This window comes from Cinclus cinclus, chromosome 3 (assembly GCF_963662255.1).
Source record: "Cinclus cinclus chromosome 3, bCinCin1.1, whole genome shotgun sequence".
Lineage (NCBI taxonomy): Eukaryota > Metazoa > Chordata > Aves > Passeriformes > Cinclidae > Cinclus > Cinclus cinclus.
The window spans coordinates 24715189-24734426 of NC_085048.1; the positions used below are offsets into that span (position 1 = coordinate 24715189).

The window sequence follows — 19238 nt, forward strand, 5'->3', positions numbered from 1 at the left end:
GATTAGGTGACACACAGCTGGATAATCCACACGTGCCCACTAGTCAGCCAAAATAACTTTCCCATTTGAAAAAAGTAAAAAAAGTGATCAAGTCCAAGGCTAGATACTACCAACACCTGAAAAGAGGTCACAGAAAACCATCCGTAGTGGAAACTACCTAACCAATTACTCACTTCAGGATTGCCTTCGCGCATGCAAAATCAGAACCCTGAAGCAGAAGATCCAATTAATTCACAGCTGAGAGCCCAGAAGAGCACCATGTCTGCTGACTAAAAATGCAGGTCCCCAACTTCAAAGCATAAATAAGGAACTTCAGAAATTCACATATTCCAGAGCCAGGAGCATCTATCATGGCCCCTGCTGTCTTTGCTCTATGAAGTCATCTCTGAAGAAGAATATCCCTGGACTAAATCTGATACCTAACATATTTAGGAGCCTCCAAATTCCTAAAATGCAGCAGCAATTCATTTTCAGATGTATAAAAACCATCCTGTGCAAATGCTCCCTTCCTGAAGTCAGCTCAAAGGAGCTGGACAACAGGCATCTATTGTTTCTGTCTTAATTCAAAACCTGTACCCAATGTCAGAACAGCTTTACTTGACACCACCCTCAATCAATCATTAGAACAAATTACATTGTCTCTGAACCCTACACAGGCAACAAAACACATCAGATGACCAGCTAGCTCTTGTCCATCTCCAGTGTCTCTGTTCTCAGAATACAGAACCAGAGCTGTTCTCTGTGCTTCAGCTCAACATGTAGTATCACAGATCTCTTGAAAGCAAGAGGGCAATGCCAACAGTGAAACAGAATGTACCGAAGTTTAACAGCCTGACCTGAGTTTTGCTGTCCCCCAGCCCCAGACTTACCCCTCCTTCCTACAGACACAAGGGATATGCAGCAAGTCCAAAGTACCCAAAGGAAGCACTAATCAGGCACCCATTCCAAACAAAATATTCATGTGACACCTTTCCTAGTATTAGCAACAATTCAGAGAAGTCCCTGAACTGCAAGACTGTATTTTTCACGGGCAGTCATGTCAAGCTGAATATTCTAACACGTCTGTTTCCTATAGATGTAGATGTTTAAATCTACAGCATAAAAAGCTCTGCACAGCCCAGATAACACTATACATTTTAAACTTTAAGGGGTTACATAGTTAAAGAATGTGTTGAACAACTATGATTTATTCAACACTTAACTCCATGAATCAGCTCTTTTCCAGATACTACAATTACACTGTCATTAACAGATGTACCCATATAAAAAAAATATGTCAAAATGGAGACAACCTAGTTACATAATCAGTCAAAATCTTTCAGAAAAGGGTTATTGCAACTGGTACTCAAAATTTGCTACCTGAACTGAAGAATACATTAAAGAATGACCATTTCAGATGGATTATATAATTATACATAAAGTTTAGTTTCAGCAATAAATTTCAGATTCTCAGTTTATTACTTCAGATTTATAGCAGAGGAAATGTAATGAATGTACTGCATTTACAGCTTAAAATCATAACCTTCAGATATTTGATGCTCAAATAATTATGGCACAGAACAATGCATTTTTATGCCATATGACAGAGATGGCACTTAATGTTTTAAAAATGAAATGTATATTAAATACTATTGGACATTTTCTTATTTATCAAAAAGGCTACAGCTAACAATTTTATTACAGTTTGTTCCCAGGCAACCATGAGGTAACTTACGGAGCACCAAGAATAATTCTTGAAGTTCTTTACAACCTCCCAGAGAACTCAAATACAGTTTTTGAAAAAAAGTTGAATCTTTAGTTATATTAATATTTGTATGATTTCTCATATTACTATTCAGTCACAAACAAGATGCGAGATATGTAGAATAGTTCAGATAAACTAAACTAGGTATTTTATTGCCACTCTCATAATAAAGGGTTTGCCTTTGAATTCTTGAAAGTGCTAGAAACAAAGAAGTATTTTCTTCCCCTGAGTAAGTAGCTGGATTCAACCTGATTTCTAAAACACCTGAGATAATGTGATTTTTTTCTTCCATCAAATGCTTTAGAAATACTGCAAAATAATTACTAATCCAGGGAAAAAAAAATGACAGCCAGCAACTGAGCTGACCAGGGATCAGAAAACAACACTCTCTTCCCCCATAGCAAACAGCACTTCTGTGGTATGTCAGATTTAGCAAGCAGTTGCCTAATTATTTACTGTTACAGCCAGAGACATGATCAGCATACAGAATTGGGAGACACACAGATATCCTGCTTTCAACTTTTAAAACAACAAGGTACTTGCTATTGCATGATCTTCAAGATCCACAGTCTACTTTGGCAACACAAACAGAGGAGGAGTAAAATTTCACTTTTCTACATTTTAAAAGGGCAGCTTTTATCTTCCTAAACCAAACGGCCTGATCTTCTTAATGATGCAGCATCATACGATCCCAAGCCTTCCAAGACAGCCAATGAATTTTGTACAGCTGACTCTGCTAGTTACAGTACTCAACAGCTGGGACATAGATAATTTGGCACCCTGATAATGGCCTAGATTAGTACGAAGCATTCTGCAGACTGTAAAAAGAAAAAAAAAAAGAAAGGAAAAAAAAAAAGAACTACCAGCATTAAAATTATACATTGAAGCTCATCTTATAAAGCCACAAAGTTAACACTGGATTAGGAAATTTACTAAAGGAGGTGTTTACAAAACTGAGAAATGGCACTCCCTCTTCAAAGCCTATATTGTAGCAATTCTTCTCTGATTAGATCAGCTCCCATAGCAAGTCATCAGAACAACAATCGCTGTAGTGAAGTCATACTACTGGGACTCAAATGGGAAATCATGACTGGCTTGAAAACACATTTTAGAAAGTAATGTGTTTTCCAGGTTTCCAATATATCTTAATCAAAACAAGTCCAAACCTTTACCTTTGCTCTAAATGGCTGAATAAAGTCTACCTTAAGCAGCAAAACACAGCACACCAATACATAAAAGATGACACTAAAAACTAAGACAACAGACACTTGATCCTTCCAAATAATTTCAGGATTTGGGGGTCACTGAAAATAGCATATGAATGGACTTTGTATTACCCTCACAATAAGATTTATTCAAATACTTCAGAAAGTGCTTTATTTCTTACAGAGATGCATAACAGTTTTCAAAGTTTATTTAACCAAAATCCTATTGCTCCCCAACATATAAAAACCAAACCTTTCAGTCCCTTTCCTAATAAAACTCCCATTGAAATAGGGGAAATTGGGCCTAATCTCTTTCCCAGGTTATTAAGCAAGTAATAGGTATGAGAAGGAGCCTTATTAAGCCTAATTCTAACAGGAAATAAAAGGTGAGCCAAAGCAGAAGAATAAGCTTTCACAGTGTTTATTTACAGTCTACTAGCTCCAGAATTTTGCAAAAATCAGATCAGCTGCATCTAAATTGAGGACTTCAAAAAAATGAGAGAATGGAATAAAGACATGCTTTTGAAGACGATGGCAATCATCAGATGGTAATTATTTCTCAACTAAAATGCACTAATGCGTTTCAGTACAGAAACGATGCACATGCTCCACTGCTGCATTGACACAATGGGCAACAGACACAAAGGAGTCATTAGTCAATACCGCTAATGACACATGAAATTGCAAGTGACACCAGTATAAAGTACACTCAGACCCAACGAGTTCTCATAGTCAAAACAACCATCTGTTGAGGGTTTATTTTTTCAAAATATTGCTACTAACAACACAGAATAAATAAAATCAATTACCAGTATCATCAAATCAAGCTGTCTTAAACTATGCCACTCCCATTCCCATCAGTAGAAACCATTTAACAGAAATCTTCAGGACTGATTGAAGATATACAGCTGAAAAACTTCAGATAAGAAATCTAACATCTTATTCCCTAACATTACAAAAGGACTCAGCACTGCAAATGTCAGTATATGCTGTGACATGCTCTAAAAACTATTTCAGGGATGAAGGTTCAGTGCGAACAGTTAACTCCATCCCTTTCACACTTGGATGAAAATCAGAGCTGTAACACTTTTGATAAGCTCCTTCAGATTTAGTACTAGCAAATGTACTGAAAAACAGCAATGAATCATCCAAACCAGCCCTTCCATCCTGATGTGCTTAAGAAATCAGTGCAATTTACATTTCTAGGAAGATTAATTTAGCTGCATGCATCTTCATCGTGATAAAGGCCTTTTTCCTTATCTTTCTGTACTCGATGAAAAAGAAACTCAGATGCCACATGAACTAAGCTAATTTTTGCCCTAGACCAACAACAAAAAAAAAAAGGCAACAAAAAATAGGTAGAAATAAGATCTTCAAATACGAATGCATTTCGAGACATAAATCCCCGTGTCCGCACTACACTCGAAAAAGCGACTTTTAAGCACACGAGAGCGCCTGTCACACACTGGTGAGGTGACACGGTATTTATATCTATCGCACAAGCCGCCCACGTCCGTTCCCCCGGGACCGACCCTCGCAGGGACGCGGGGCCACCAATCCTCCCCACCTGGCCACCAGCACCTCGCGGGTCCGCAGTCGCCACGCCCGGCGGGGCGAGCGGCCGTGCGGGTGTGGCGGCACACAGCAGGGAGCGCTGCCCTACCTTTGTATCTCTCTAGGACATCTTCGTAGGCTTGCAGGTACTCCTGCTCCTCGGCGTAGAAATACGCGCCGGGGGAGAGGTAGCCAGCCATGGCCGGCAGCTAACCTAACCCAGCCCTGCCCTGCCCGCCTGTGCGGCTCGGGGCAGCCGGCAGCCTCGGGGTGGCACAAGAAAAACCCCGGCAGCAGCCGGCGGTGGGCGGCGCTGCCAGCCCGGCCAAGGAAACGCCCCCGCGGCCGCTCGGGTTTCGGTAGCCGCCCCTCGGAGCGCGGAGGGGGCGGTACTAGCCCGGCGACGGCCACCGCCTCCCCCGGCTCCAGCCCCGTGGCCAAGGCACCGCCCGCGGGGCCGCCGAGCTCCACCGCCGCCTCCCCCCGCGGCTGCCGGGGCGGGGACGCGACGCCTGCAGCACTGTCGGGACCGGCGGGGACACCGCACTCGCGGGGAGGGACCTCAAGCCAGCACCCAGCCGGGTCGGGAGCTCCCGCAGTGGCGGCGGAGGGGCAGGGCGCGGCCCCGCCGCAGGTGTCACCGCCGCGCTGCGTTCCCCCGCTGCCCCCCGGCCCTGGCCATCCCCGCTGCCCTGCCCCCAGCCCGCCGGTCCCCCGTCCTGCGCGCTCTGCCCGCGGGGGCGGCGGCGGCGAGATCCGCGGGAGGCCGGGCCGGCTCCGCAAGCCCCGCACTTGCGGCTGCATCCTGCGGCTGGTGGGAGCCCGGCTCCGCAGCGCTGTCCCCGCTAATAGCGCCGCTAGGATGGGTTACCCTGGGAAATGGTGTCCTGGGAGGGACCCAAGGAGGCGCACGTATAATCGGGGCGGTGGGGGAAAACAACAGCGGTGTTCTCGGGGAGCACTGAGGACCGCCGCATCTTTCTGGGATTCTTTTACGGGCTTTTTTCAGCTTTCGCCAGAGTGATGCGGGCCTCGGCCCTATTTTCGACATCAGCTGTCGCCGGGTCTCTGGCATACCGGAGTGGCTCCGTTCCGGTCCCCGTCCTCCCCGAGCGCAGCCCCGGCCCCGAGCGGACAAAGACCGGCGCCTGGTCCCCCGCCCCTCGCCGAGCATCATCGGCCGCCGCGGCCTCTCCCCGGCTGCGGCCGGTCCCACTCCACTTCCACCCAGGGCGGCCGGGGGCTGCCTCGGCCTCGTGGGCCGAGAAAAGCGCCGGCTCTACCGAACCGGCCCCCGCCACGGCTGCAGCCCCCCGCCGCTGATGCCTTTTCATATGAAAGCTTAATGGGAGCACCTGCGCGTGTTTCGGCTCGCCTTCCACACGCATCAGTTCTCCCAGCCGGAAAAGGCGGCCAAAGAGCTTAGTCACCGCCCGGGGGGGCCCGCTCTGAAAGAGAAGGGACGGGGGTCCCTCTGGCCCCCGGCCGCCCCCGACCGCGCCTTACCGGCGATGCGCAGCACGGCCCGCTCGGCAGGGTCCAGCACCGAGCCGCCCTGGATCTTCCGCTTGGACCGCTCGTGTTTGGGCAGGTTCCAGGGCAGCGTGTCCCCCGGCGCCGGCGACACCGTCCCCGACCTCTGGCTGAAGTCCTCCTCGTCGGAGAAATCGGCGGAGGACGACATGGAGCATCGGTAGGACGCGTTGCCGGAGCTCTGCACGAGAAGACAGACAGACAGACAGGGTGCGTCGGGAGCAGCTCGGGACGAGGGGCTCAGGTGGCGCCGGCGAATATCCGCCCCGCGTGGAGTGGAAAAGCATCTCACGGGAAAAGGAGGATAGGGGAGAGGGCTGCCGCTCACCATTGCTGTGAATTTAAAGGGGAAAGCGGTGCGTGTGCGGAGTGCCGAGGGTGATCCTCCAAAAAATAGCCGGTCTTTAGCGGGAGTGCAATTGGAGGGATGTCGGGGTAGAGCCGTGGCCTGCGGCTGGGCAACCAGGTCGCGAATGAGCCTCCCACTTCCCCAACAATAAACCCAGTAGCAACAACAGCCGAAAAAAAAAAAAAAAGGGGGGGGGGGGGGGGGGGTGGTGGGAAGAAAAAAACCACCAACCTTCCCGGCTACAGATCGATGGCGTTTGGCTCCCCCGCCAGGACAAGGGGAAGATTTGCCATCTGCGAGCTGCTGGTAAATCTGCCCCTGGGACAGACCCAGGCCGGCCGGGAGCCAAGGCGGGCCCTTCATTACCGCCCCGGGCCCCTCCTGCCCCGCGTTCCCGGGGACAGCCCGGCGCGGCTGGCTAATGGGGACGGGGGGGACGGAGGAACGCGATTTCCCAGGGCAGCCCCTTCGGACAGCAGGGCACGATGGGCAGCCTTCGGTCACACTTTGCCAGGTGGCTTCGGCAACCAAATGACTGACCTCGGAGTACAAACTGTATCCGCTTTTAGGCTTCCCAGCTGGGAAGCATGGGAAGCTGGGAGCATGTGCACCGTTTCTGTACTCAAAAAAGAAATTCTTCCAGAAACGTAAATAAACATTGATGCAGTGCAGGGAGGGGACTGCAGCCATATCTGTCTTCCCTGTTTATAGCAAAGTGGGAAAAGGAGATGCGATGAACAGTAGTAGTTTGGCACCATGTTGAAATTTAATGTACATCATTAAACATGTTATCAGGACCCAGTGGACAGCAAGGTGGTATTCTTTTTACTCTGTATTTTCTGATTGAAGGGATCTGTGCACTCCAAAGCACCAGACAAGGAAATGGTGGGTTTGATTTGTCATTTTATGTGGGAGCTACTGTTATAGCCTTTCAAAAGTGCAACCTGACGTTCATCCAAATCATGTTAATTTTTAGAAGTGTGCTGTTGTCCACTTTTACAGGTGTAGTAGAATCATAGACTCACAGTATTGCTTGAGTTGGAAAGGACCTTTAAAGGCCATCTATTTCCAACCCCCTTGCTAGGGGGAGGGACACCTTCCACTAGACCAGGTTGCACGAAGTCCCATCCAACCTGGCCGTGGTTACTTCCACAGTTGTTCTGGGCAACCTGTTCCAGTGCCTCACTGGAACTTCATAGTGAAGGATTACTTCCTTGTATCTAATCTAAATCTCCCCTCTTTCAGTTTAAAACCAGCATATTTTGTTACACAGCAACAGCCCCATCCAGCCATTCTAGATTCCAGGTTTGATACTGATGCCTTGGGTTTCAGCTTTTATATTTTTCAGATCCTCTGACACTTAGTCTGTAACTCTGAAACTTCATGTTACGTGTTAGTAAGTTCTCTTTACAGAGTAGTTAGACAAAACAATTCCTTTCTAGCTAGAGAATCAAGGACAACTGGTACCCAAAAAGGCATAAACAGCAGTGAGGGAAAGGGGGCAAGCCAGGGGCTGAAACTTCATAAGCTGGAGCTGTGGTTGGATAATTGACCCCAACATGTGGATGAACCAAAACTTAGAAAAGTGTAAAAACTCGTGACCAGGATCCATCTTGGATTTGATTTGGGTGTAGCCCCAGCCCTTTCCCAAGGTGTAACCTTTCAATGAACACCTATTTTATCCATTTCACTCTGTCCAGTCTCTGTTCCAGGTCAGCCTAGGCATCAGTACTAAACCAGATAATATTTTAGGCTTGTATTGTAGCCCATTGCTTAACTTTATTTTTTTCTATTAAGGGGTTTAAAGTGTACCTTCACTTAAAGAAGAAATTTGTACAGTGATTGAGATCTGATAAAACATATTGTTGCTGTCTGATTTTTTTTTACAGTCAGTTGTCATACCCATTTAAAACTCAGAACCTGCATAATCCAGAGAAACAACATGATGCACTCTTTGCTCTGCATAAAAGTAAAAATAATATACAGTTAAATAAATCTGCTATAATAAGAGGAGATCACTTATTACTGCTTTTTCTTTCTGACCCTCTTCACTTCTATCCCAATTCTCTTTTCTCCTTGTACAGTGCTCCATGGTGAAGTTTGAAATGTGCAAGTTGAGGGGGAGGGAATGAATATGTAAGACCAATTAACTGAATTCTTGTCCACTGTACTGTGATGTATAGAGAGCAGAAGGTAAGTGCAGAAAAAGAGAAACATGAGATGTCTGATACCAGCTCAGATTGCCTTCATAATTAGTTTTGGTGCAGACACTATTTTGCTGTCACTTTGTATAATAAGCTAAAACTGGATCTCACAAAGCAGGATGGTCACTTATAGGTGTCTTCCTGGTAGAAGCTGGAAGGGCTCAGCTTGCTGCAGGGGACTTTGCTGTACCAGCTGGGGCTACCAGGGCCCCTCATGTGCTTACTCAGGGATTAGGTTCCTTCGAGACTGTCCTTAGCTCCAGATTTTGCCATAGAAGATAAAGTGTTGCCTTTAATCCCAGCTCTGAACTTGATGGTTAAGGCCTGTACCTTCTTTTGGCTGATCAGCAACCCCCAGTATCTTTGGATCACACAGACCCACAGTGACAGATTCTGACTTTCATCTTTTTCACCTTCTGCTTTTCTATTTTATAATATGAAAGCCAAACACAGTGTTGTGAGGTGCTATAGCAATAGTTCACTAGTATTTATGTAGCAGCTTGAAATATGCAACAACAAAGTACAATAGCAAATGCTATTGAAGTTTTGGGGAAAGATCTCTCAACTCTCACATTTATATTTTAAAGTAACCTATAAATTTTATCCAGTAGGATTTCTTTTTTCAAAAGAGGCCTTCATAGCCCATTATTATATTTTATAACATCTCCTCCTATCTGTTGAAGCCAAAAGCACTATTGAGTGGTTGTTCTTTATGCACTATCAGTCTACTGAGATGTCAATTTTAGGGAAAAGGAGTCTGCCTTTCAGTCAGCTCTGCTACAATACTGGAAGATGAGCTATGTGAGAAGACTCCACTCATATTTTATTAGAATCAAACTGAACAGGCAATGGTAGAGCAGCCTTTGGCATCTGTACATATTACAACTAGTTATCTGCTTTGGTAATCCTACCTTAATTAATACATGCAGTAACCAAATCAATAAACAAAACCCACTTTAGCTTTTAGCTCTTCAATAACCATGTTGTTTCATTTTCAGTGCAATGGAGGAAGTTCAGAAAGGAATTTTTCATAACAGCAAAATCTGGAAAACATCAAGAAATGTCAAATTCTAACGTAATTATAGTCTACTATCTTATTCAGCATGAAGATACTTCTGAGTAATGTGTACACAGAGATACTGAGCACCTAAGTATTTCTGACTTTGCTATTCCAAGGGTGTTTATGATGAACTGGACAACTTCGCTTGACTAAATTAACAGCTTTGATAAGAATTCTGTAACTGTTCCTCTTTTGCACAGGCAATGTTTGTGTACCACTCATCCCACTGGATTCTGTGTTTCTAGCATACACATTTTCCACGATAGAGTTGTATGTCCCAAATAAGCATTCCATTATCAGAGCAACATATAAAGCAGTTTAAAAATTAGGAAATAATGCAGAACATCTGTATGATTCTGAAAAAGGTCCTTAGCCCATTAGGCCAACACATGAAAAACAAAAGGTTGTTATACTCTGTTAAAATCAAAATATGTAAGGCACATATATGTTATTTCTGTATAAAGTACATTGCTGTGTGCAAGTGAAAAACATCAGTTGATAACACACAATGCTTTTTGGGGGGGATATGTGAGCAAAGTGTCTTTTATATCACCTAAAATATCGGTCATCCTTGCTTAGCCTACTCTTAGGGACTTAGCAAGGGTCAGGTCTTGACTGCCCTTAGCTTGAAGGCCTGCAAGGTCACAGCCCAGTTGCTATAGCTGCTTATTCTCTGCCTCCGATGATGCAGTGATGCTGCTCAGCAGCCTGGAGGCCTCTCTTCACCCCCTGCATCTGCAGCGCAGGTGTGCGCGGGGCAGCCAGGGCTCCCCGGGGCGGGGGAGCTCGGCTCGGGCAGGCGGAGCTCAGCTCGGCTCGGCTCGGCTCGGCTCAGCTCAGCAGGCGGAGCCGGCAGCATCCCGAGCCGGGGTTGCCGTGGCACGGCTCGCTGCCGGTGCCGCACGGGGGTGCGCAGCGCTCACGAGTCCCCGGCAGCGCCGGGCTCCGCGGAGGAGAGCCCAGCTCCCTTTGCCGCTGCCGGCGGGATTCCGCGAAATCAGGGGATTACAGCAGCCGCCTGAGAGACAGGCTTGCAGCTGTGCTGTAAAAGCGAGCTGGTTTCCAGTAACGGGGATGATTTCAAAGAGGCATTTCGCATACTTCTTGTAAAAGGGATGCGGCCAAGTTCCTGGGAGAGATTTCCCCTGAGGAGGGAAAGCAGCGCTGTTTGTCACGGGTGAGGCACTGCAGAAGATCAGGTAGAAATGAGTGGAAAATGGTGTAGCTGGCAAATGGTGTCGAGTATTGCACACCACCTGCGATCAGGTAAAGCCACGTGTAAAGAGGAGCTGAAAGGGTCAAGAACAGCGGGGACTGCACACTGGCATTCCTGGGGGAGGAAGCATCAGGCGAGGTCCGGATTTAAATTCGGTCAGGCGAACTAGCTGGGAAAAGCTGCCGCAAGGCTGATATCCAATTATCTTCATATTACAAAAATTCCCCGACCCTATGACACATCAGAGATTGTGCTGGCCAGCTGAATTCTAATCAAATAGTTTGTACTTCCATATTTTATCTTTAAGAAGATTGTCCACTGCAGTGAGTCCTTTCATGCTGGTTTTTGGAAGTACAGGTCAACACTGACTGACATTTAATTTTCAGTTTAGTTATGAGTTATTTGTATTTCACTTATACTAAACTATCGTCATAATTCCTGGCATGTATTTTTTGATTTATTTTATTTTACTCATTGTGGGGAAAAGGATAAATATCAACAGAAACTAAGCACTGAAATAATTATTTTACTCAGCGTGTTTCAGCAAAATTCCTTCTAATTTAAAATAATTTAGAATATCAATTGAAAGTAAATGGCTGTTTTTGTCCTTTAACATCCCAGACTGAATTATATTAAAGTGGATCAACTTTTAAAGGAAAATAACGTAACAATTTTAAGACAAAATCTAGGGCAACTGAACGTTCCCATTAGTAAATCTTTACCGCTTTAGCCTAGTTAGATGATAATGCCATGCAGAACACAAAACATCCAATGTACGTAATCAGGCTATGTGAGTCCCTTGGGACTGCATGTTGCCAAAAATTATCAAAATTCAAAACACACACAAATGAAAGTACAAACAAGGACAGTGTAAAACCAGTGATGATGAACTTAAAAAAAAATCACCAGTGGAGATGCAGATATAGGAAATTAATGTTTTTCTTTGGTTCTGTGCCACTCACTTAAGAGGACACACATGCTTCCAAGTACCTATGTTATCAGGAAATATGAAAATTACTACAGAGTTTCTGGGTTTGTATTTAATGTTATAACACAGTAAGTAGAAAGCTGGAAGGCAAATATACTGGAACTCCTGATCATCCAGGGTCTGGCTCTGTGTTAAACTGTCTTTGCAAACAGGTGGGCTTTTCAAATATCAAGACAATATCTACTTGCTTTGTAGAGGGAACTTACATTCTTTCTTTCTAAAGGTAGGAGAAGATGGAAAGAAGTATTCAGTGTTTATTCTATCGCATGCATTTGTGAGTCTGTGATTGTATTTACACAAGGAAATTCTGATGCTTTCCTAGGCTTTCAAAAGAAGATGAGGTGTTTTCTGGATGCTTTCTGGATATCATTCCCCCACTTTGAAAATAACATTAGAAATGCAGTTTTTCTAGAAGAAATAGGTTAATTGAGGACATGAAATTTAAAATGGATAAAGGGCTAGATCCACTTATTCACTTGAGTGTTGCAATACAATTTTGTAACACCAAACTATGTTTATTGGATAGCCATCAAATTACATATCTAAAAGTGACGTGATGCAAAACAGAGCTTTTGGTAGAGTCAAATGATCAGAAAAACTGGTCACTCAGCATGATGAAGCATCTCATTCTTTGGGGACATAAGGCATACCCAAACCTTCTTCTGAAATTGAGCAGGTTTCATAACAGCAGAGAGCATTAGCTTCCTTTGAACTCTAAGGGAAGTGAAGGGGCTCTTTGTCTTTTCCTTATTATCAAAAGAAGTTTTACACCTAGGCTCAGACCCTCATCTCCCAGCAGCTAATCTGGAGGCAATTCCTCAATGACCTCCTGATTGAGGAAAAATGTTAAAAAAAAATTAAGATTTCTAGATGTAGAATGGGAAAAGAGGAAGAGGGAGCCTAGCCACTCTGCATTGCTCTCTGGGTAGATGGAAGTGCTGGGCTCTGATCCCTGCTCTGACAACTGCTTCTACAGTCTATTTTAAGTAGTAATTGGGTAAAATATTGAAGTAGTCCCTGACTGGGATCTCTGCAATGGAAGCAACAGGAACCACTGTGCAGCTCATGTATGAATTCTGCAGAACTACACCAAATTTCAAGCACTAATATATTGGTCTGAAACGATACCATCTTCTAATAGCTAAAAAAGGAAATTAGTGGATATTACACTACAACAAGTAGGGTTTCTGCTTTCAGGAGTAGCAAGTTGGTAGATGCTTCACATTTATCACATTTCACAGATGCTTCCCTGTTAACTGTGAGATTGAGCTGAGGGATCAGATACTATCAAAGTAATCTCCACAGATCTCAGCAACGTCCACCAAGATAGCCATCATGAGAAAAAAAAACGAGTATATTGCTGTGCAAGGAAAACCCACTTGTTATTTTTTCCTTTTTGTATGAATATGTTGAAAAGCAAGGCATACTTCCTGCAGTATAACTAAGACCTGCATGCAAGTGTGGCCAAATAATATTGTTTAATGACTGTGCCAAAGCCATTAGTTTTTTGAAAAGTTTCTTAGTAAAGCTGCTGATAGAAAAGGTGGATTCCTCTCTCAATGTCATTAAAATTAATAATATCATCAACATGACAGCCATGATCTGTTATGTATTAAATCCATTCCTTTATTCCTCGTCCATTTTCTCTACTTAGTTTTTCAATATGAATTGCAGGATTTAATCTTTAAATAGCTTGCCTACGTTACAGAAGCCAACAGAAAGATATTGAAAGTTTTGCAATGGGGAAATTATATTCTGAGCTGTGTGTATCAGAGAAGTTGCAGCATGGAGAATACATATTTTAGTTAAATGTTATGCTAAAACCATCAGGAAAATATAAGTTCTCTTCTGTTATCATTATCTTGTTTCAAAATAAATGCTTCCTGTATTAATACCTAAAATGTGAGGTTTTCAGGTTCTCAAAATGGAATTATTTCTGTATAAGAAATGTATGTACCTTAGATGATTGTTGGATATTACTCTTGAAAGAAAACTTCCAATTACATAAAAATAAATTTTGTGTTAATTTTTAATTGCAGCTATTTTGTATTCATTCAGATATGGAGACCCAGACCCCCCCCGGTCTGCCAGACACAAAAGAGCATAACATGACAAAATAACTGAAGTCTGAGCAAGGCACACAGAGACTTATTTGCCTACTACACTTACAAGGCAAATCAAATAACAGAGGAAGAGTCTGGAATCAGAAATCATGTAGCTTCAAATCCTTTTCTCAGCCTCCTAAACTCTCCATTGTAGGCTGTATTATATTATATATTTATGTTTTAGCAATAAACCAAATTACTCTTGCTATAAAAGGCATATCAGGGTATGGAAGCACTCTGGAAAGCAGAGAGCAAATTAAAGTTCTAAGTAGCTTTTAAACCTGTGATGGTCATAGATTGTTTTCAAGAAAAAATAAAAAGTGGATATAGCAGAATTTTTTTTTCTAATGGCATAAAGAAAATCTAAAGCAGTAGTACACATATTCTTATAATTACTCACACCAATTTTAATAATTAAATTATGAGATTTTTCTCTCAAAATCCATGCTGAGTTTCTTTATCTTAAGTTTGCTTGGAAATAATCCCTTCCCAAGGTTTAATTTGGTTGAAAATTTTTAGTCAAAGATGTCTGGGAAGCCTGAGAGCAAGATTATGAAAACATCCAGTAGTTATTTGTAAACAGCAAAAAAATCCCAGTGATCTCCCTTGAGAAGACTGTAAGCTTTGGGATGGATACTTCAAATATGAATATGCTTTAAGCTAGACATAAGTCTTTTGCCATCTTTGTTAAAAATCTGTCTACATTTGTCAGAGTGATAAGTCTTTGAGGTATAAATATCATCTGCTATCCCTGGCATCAGGAAGTATAAAGTAAAGCTTTTAAAGTTTGTGTTTGATCTCACTACTCTGACAGGAAAACTGCTGCAGAACCTCCTCCTGTCTTGATTACAAGTGATCTTCTAGTTGCCACCTCAACCTTATTCCTGGTCCTTTGGGGGGGTTTTTGCAACAACAATGTTCATTTCCTTAAATAATCTTTTTTGCTTCCCCAATGTATTCATAGCCTGCATTCTATCTCTTCTCACCTTCTTTTGGTTTTGCTGAGCAAGCTAACTTCTTTTAATCTCTCCTCACCTACTAGCAGTTCTTCTTTGCAAAGGTAAATAGTTTGATTTAACTATTCCTAGTGTTCAGGTAACTACCAAAGTTATTTTACCAGACTTTTTTTAACGAGGTTCAAATTTCTCAACTAAAATGTCTTCTGTAACTTTTTGTCGTCTCCCCTGCCCTGTTGTTGTTGGGCAGGGGAAAGTTCCAAGGTTTGTGAGTGCTGGCCTTTCAGGCACTTGGCTTCATGGTTTCTCACACAAACCTGTAGTTTCCAGCCAGCAGAAAAACACAGGGAGAGCAGCTCAGACTTTTTCCACAGGCTTTATTATTGTCCGTGAAGGGGTCAGGCTACAAATCCAAAGATGGGGGACCACACATGTACTTTTATAGGGTTTGGGGGGATCACAAGTAAACCAATGGAAAACAGGGTTAACACATTTTGGCCAACTACATTATCTTTCTTTGTTTGGGACAACCAATTATAAAGAATCAAACCTAACCAATAATATTCTAAAAAGATAAGAAGAAGAGCTTACATTTTTTCTAACATGAGTCATTCTAAGCAAGTAGTTTTTTTTATCTCAAAGAAAGTGCCAGGGGGCCCTCACAGGGATGTCTGCAGAGGGATTCGTCTCCTCTACATCTTCAATGTATCATCTCTGAAAAATCCCTTTAGATTGGCACCCCCTAAACAAAGAGTCTCTCAGGGGTTTTAGCTCTGCCAGACCAGTACCCCACCATCACAGAAAGACCAAGCAAATTTCACCCTCTCAGCTCTTACCTCCAGTCTCGGGACACCTACCATCCCCCACCAAGGAGCTGACCAGGATCCTTCCAGCTTGGAGAACCAGAGCAAAAACTAATCTTTGCATTTAATCGTTGCTTGCCATGGTTTCAGGCTGATGGCAGCGCAGACAAGAGACATGGAGAGCAGGGGAAGGCAGGCACTAGACCTGAGAGGCAGGAGGCTGCTTGGTTTATGCTCTCTGTGACTCGCTCAGCCAGCACAGGCAGCAAGAGGAAGAAGCCGTACGATGTGAATGTGGACAGGACAAACACCGGAACCGGCACGCTGCAGGAAAGGCTGGAGAAATACACTGGGACTGACAGCCTGAGGGACAGAGACTGTCAAGAGTCCAGGAGCTGCAGCTGAAAAGCATTCAAGGGAGCAGCAGACTCTGTGCACAGACTACAGGGGAAATGGACCTGCAAGGTAACTGTTGGAGTAGTGACCATCAATGCTGGAGGAAGCGCACTGGGAGAGAGTTTAGGATCTGACATGATGGCATGAAACTGGCCCTGCCTCTGCAAGAGACTTGGAACAAGGTAGTTTATTGAACAAGGAGGGTATGAACCGTGTGTGAGAAGGTTTCAGAGAAGATGGACAAGAGCCAAGGAATGGAGTATGCAACCAGAAGCCACAGGGAGGCACAGAAATCAAAGAGACAGCTTGAACAAGTGCCCCAGAGCAATGAGAGGACTGACCAGGTGAACCTGGGAAGGGCTGTGACATGAAGGAGGGAAACAAGAACTGACAGAGCAAGAGCAAAAGGGCCAAGGTCAGCAGAGGAGTGAGGACTGCACAGCAAGGAAGGAGTCAGCAGAGGCAGGTCAGGAGCAGGCTGGAGGAGACATGGCAGAAACAGCCACACTTGGGAAGAATGAGCACAGGAAAGTGCATTCCCCTAAGGAGCCTGGAAGGAAAGGGAAATTTCACCCCAATGCCAGCCATTAGCAAATATCCAAGAGTTCCTCTAGAAAAAAAATACCTCCTCCCCTGTGCTACTGATTCATATGAAGAATACAAATGCCATCAGTCTCTTCCTGAAATCCAGCACAATTTTCCATATTGCAGTCAAAGCGTCAAAACCTGCCAATGAGCTGCACAGCAGAGCTTTTCCAGTTTGTTTTTAGCAACAGTAGGAAATTAAACACAAAGTTCCTGCTAAAATACTTTTCTTAAGGCTGCAAAGTTAAGTACTAAAATGTTACCAAAGCCCAGACTTAAAGTTCACCATGCAGCCTTGGTTCAGCCTGTTTATTTGTATTTTTGATGCAGTCATAATGATGTGATCATATACTATTACAACCTCAGTCATTTTCTTAGTAAAAGTCTTGCTCTTATTTAGTGCAAATGATGGGTGATACTCACTCCATAAACAATTATTCAGTATTTTTTTTTACTATCCTCAGTTCAATGGGCAGCCCTAGAACTTAACTTACTTCATGCTATTCAAATACTAGTCTATTAGTTAATAGACTGGTTTTTGGTGCTCATCACTACAGCAGTGTCTGACTGCTTCACTCTCATTACACAGGACGCAAACTAAACCAGGAGGTCAATTTTTTTTTTACCTACCTCAAATTGAGATGCCAGGGATCTGACTTTTAAGAGCTATTGAAATTATGTATCAGTAATACTCAGACAACAGCACACACAGAGCTCAGTGGTGAATGGCAGCCCAAGAACTTCTGTAAACCCAGCTACATGCTTTGATTCAGGCACTTAGAAAATGGAAGATAAAAAATTGTTTTTAACCAGTTCTTCAGGTAATTTACAGTGACCCTGTGCCCACCCTTCAATCTCCAAAGCAGCACTCACTCTTTTTAAAGAAATAAGAGATCCTCTGTCTTCCTGAAATCTCCTGTTTTATTCATGTACACATTTTACAACTTCTGCAGCAGAACTCCTACACATAAGAGTCATTCTAAGAGCACTTCTACCCTATGATGAATACAGAGTACATCCTGTGAAAAAACAGTACACCATCACACAATTAAAGCCTGTATGACAACACAGATGCATAATCCACTGAATTAAAACTCCATGTGTAACCTTAATTCCAGTGCTTGATAATATCTGAATACTTGCCTCTGCCAAACTATTCTTTTAACATCATACCAATGTGAGTGTTATATATAAATACAAATGGATAAGGGAGTCCCTTGCTATATAAAGATGTAGTTTCATGTGCCACAGTAGGATGTTACACAATACAACTCTGAAGAGTGACTCTTGTGGCAGTGAAGGAAAAGGAAACATCTGCATTTAGGCTATAATTACTATGCATCTGCAAGACAATTACTGGTCATTTTAAGCTGTGCAAACAACACTATCAACAAGATCAGAGCTGATTAATTTTAACCTGCTTTCACCTACTGTACAGAATTTACCATTTATAATCACATACGTAAAACATTTTTTCTTGCATTTAAGACTGCTAGCACATTTTAGTAGCTTAGGTTTCTATTACTAGCTCTTCCAGAAGGACACTGGGATTTAAAAGAGAAAAATTCTGAACAGCTAAAAATTTAACTTCTCAGTGAGGCTCTGCTACAGCATATAGTAAAATTCTATCAATGAACACAAAATCCCAGTTAATGGAAATCATGGCAAAACAATGGTGGCAAAAAAAACTATTTTACATTTTTCAAGCCAAAGCTTCACAACACTATTTCTTTGATACAACATTTGAAGAATATTTTCTCTCATTCGTTTCTAATTTAGTAGCAAGTTAACTTCAGCTCCAAGGACCAAGGGTGCACTTTGACTCTCTTTGAACACCTTAGATTGAAGAGAGTTAGACTGGTTTAAGCTCTCATCCAATTTTCACTAAATAAGCACTTACCCTGAGAATGAAAATTGACTCAGACAAAATAAAAATGGTATGAAATCAGCTCACCTATCAAGACAAATTCTTCTTTATTAGAGGGATCTGCCCACAGGTACAGGATGATTTGCAATGGTGTACAGAACAGATCTGATGCAATTTTCAACCACATAACTTTAAATCTAAGTAAATATATTCTAAGAAAACGTGATCTGTCACCACAGGGGACAATCAATTCAAACGACCTTAACCGTCCATATAAGAGCTAGCAATGAAGTCAGTTAAGGTGCTTTAAATACAGATTTGTACTGTTACTGCTATGCTTATTTCTTATGCCTTTTTCCATTCATTGTTATTAATTATTAGCACTATTGTAATTAACTTGTTTCTTTTGTATTCTGCTTAACAGCTGTAGTAACTCATCTATAGGAAAAAAATCACTAGAAAGACAATAATTTTAAATCCCAGATCTAATTCTTGTTAGGTTAAAATTGTTCTGTTGTGTTTTAGGAAAAAGTAGTTTTACAGCAATGCAATCACCTCCAGGGCCCAGTGAAACTTGTGGCAATACGCCTTTAAGAAATCCCTTCAAAAACCTAAACTGCCTAGGAGCTGGGCAAAAGGAGTGGAAGAAATGGGCAATTGCTATAATGCAATG

General features: G+C 43.0%; 1 protein-coding gene across 4 annotated transcripts in view; it reads right to left on the minus strand.

Annotated features, from left to right (window-relative positions):
• Positions 1 to 19238, minus strand: part of DST (dystonin) — a 286945-nt gene that overhangs the window by 245407 nt on the left and 22300 nt on the right. For 3 of the 4 annotated variants that reach the window (XM_062489751.1, XM_062489750.1, XM_062489749.1), the window contains exon 1: positions 4613 to 4703. In XM_062489751.1, coding sequence (XP_062345735.1) covers positions 4613 to 4703 — 91 coding nt within the window. Of the gene's footprint in view, positions 1 to 4612; positions 4704 to 6009; positions 6218 to 19238 lie in introns of those variants that run through there. The other variant, XM_062489748.1, reaches the window with a different exon arrangement.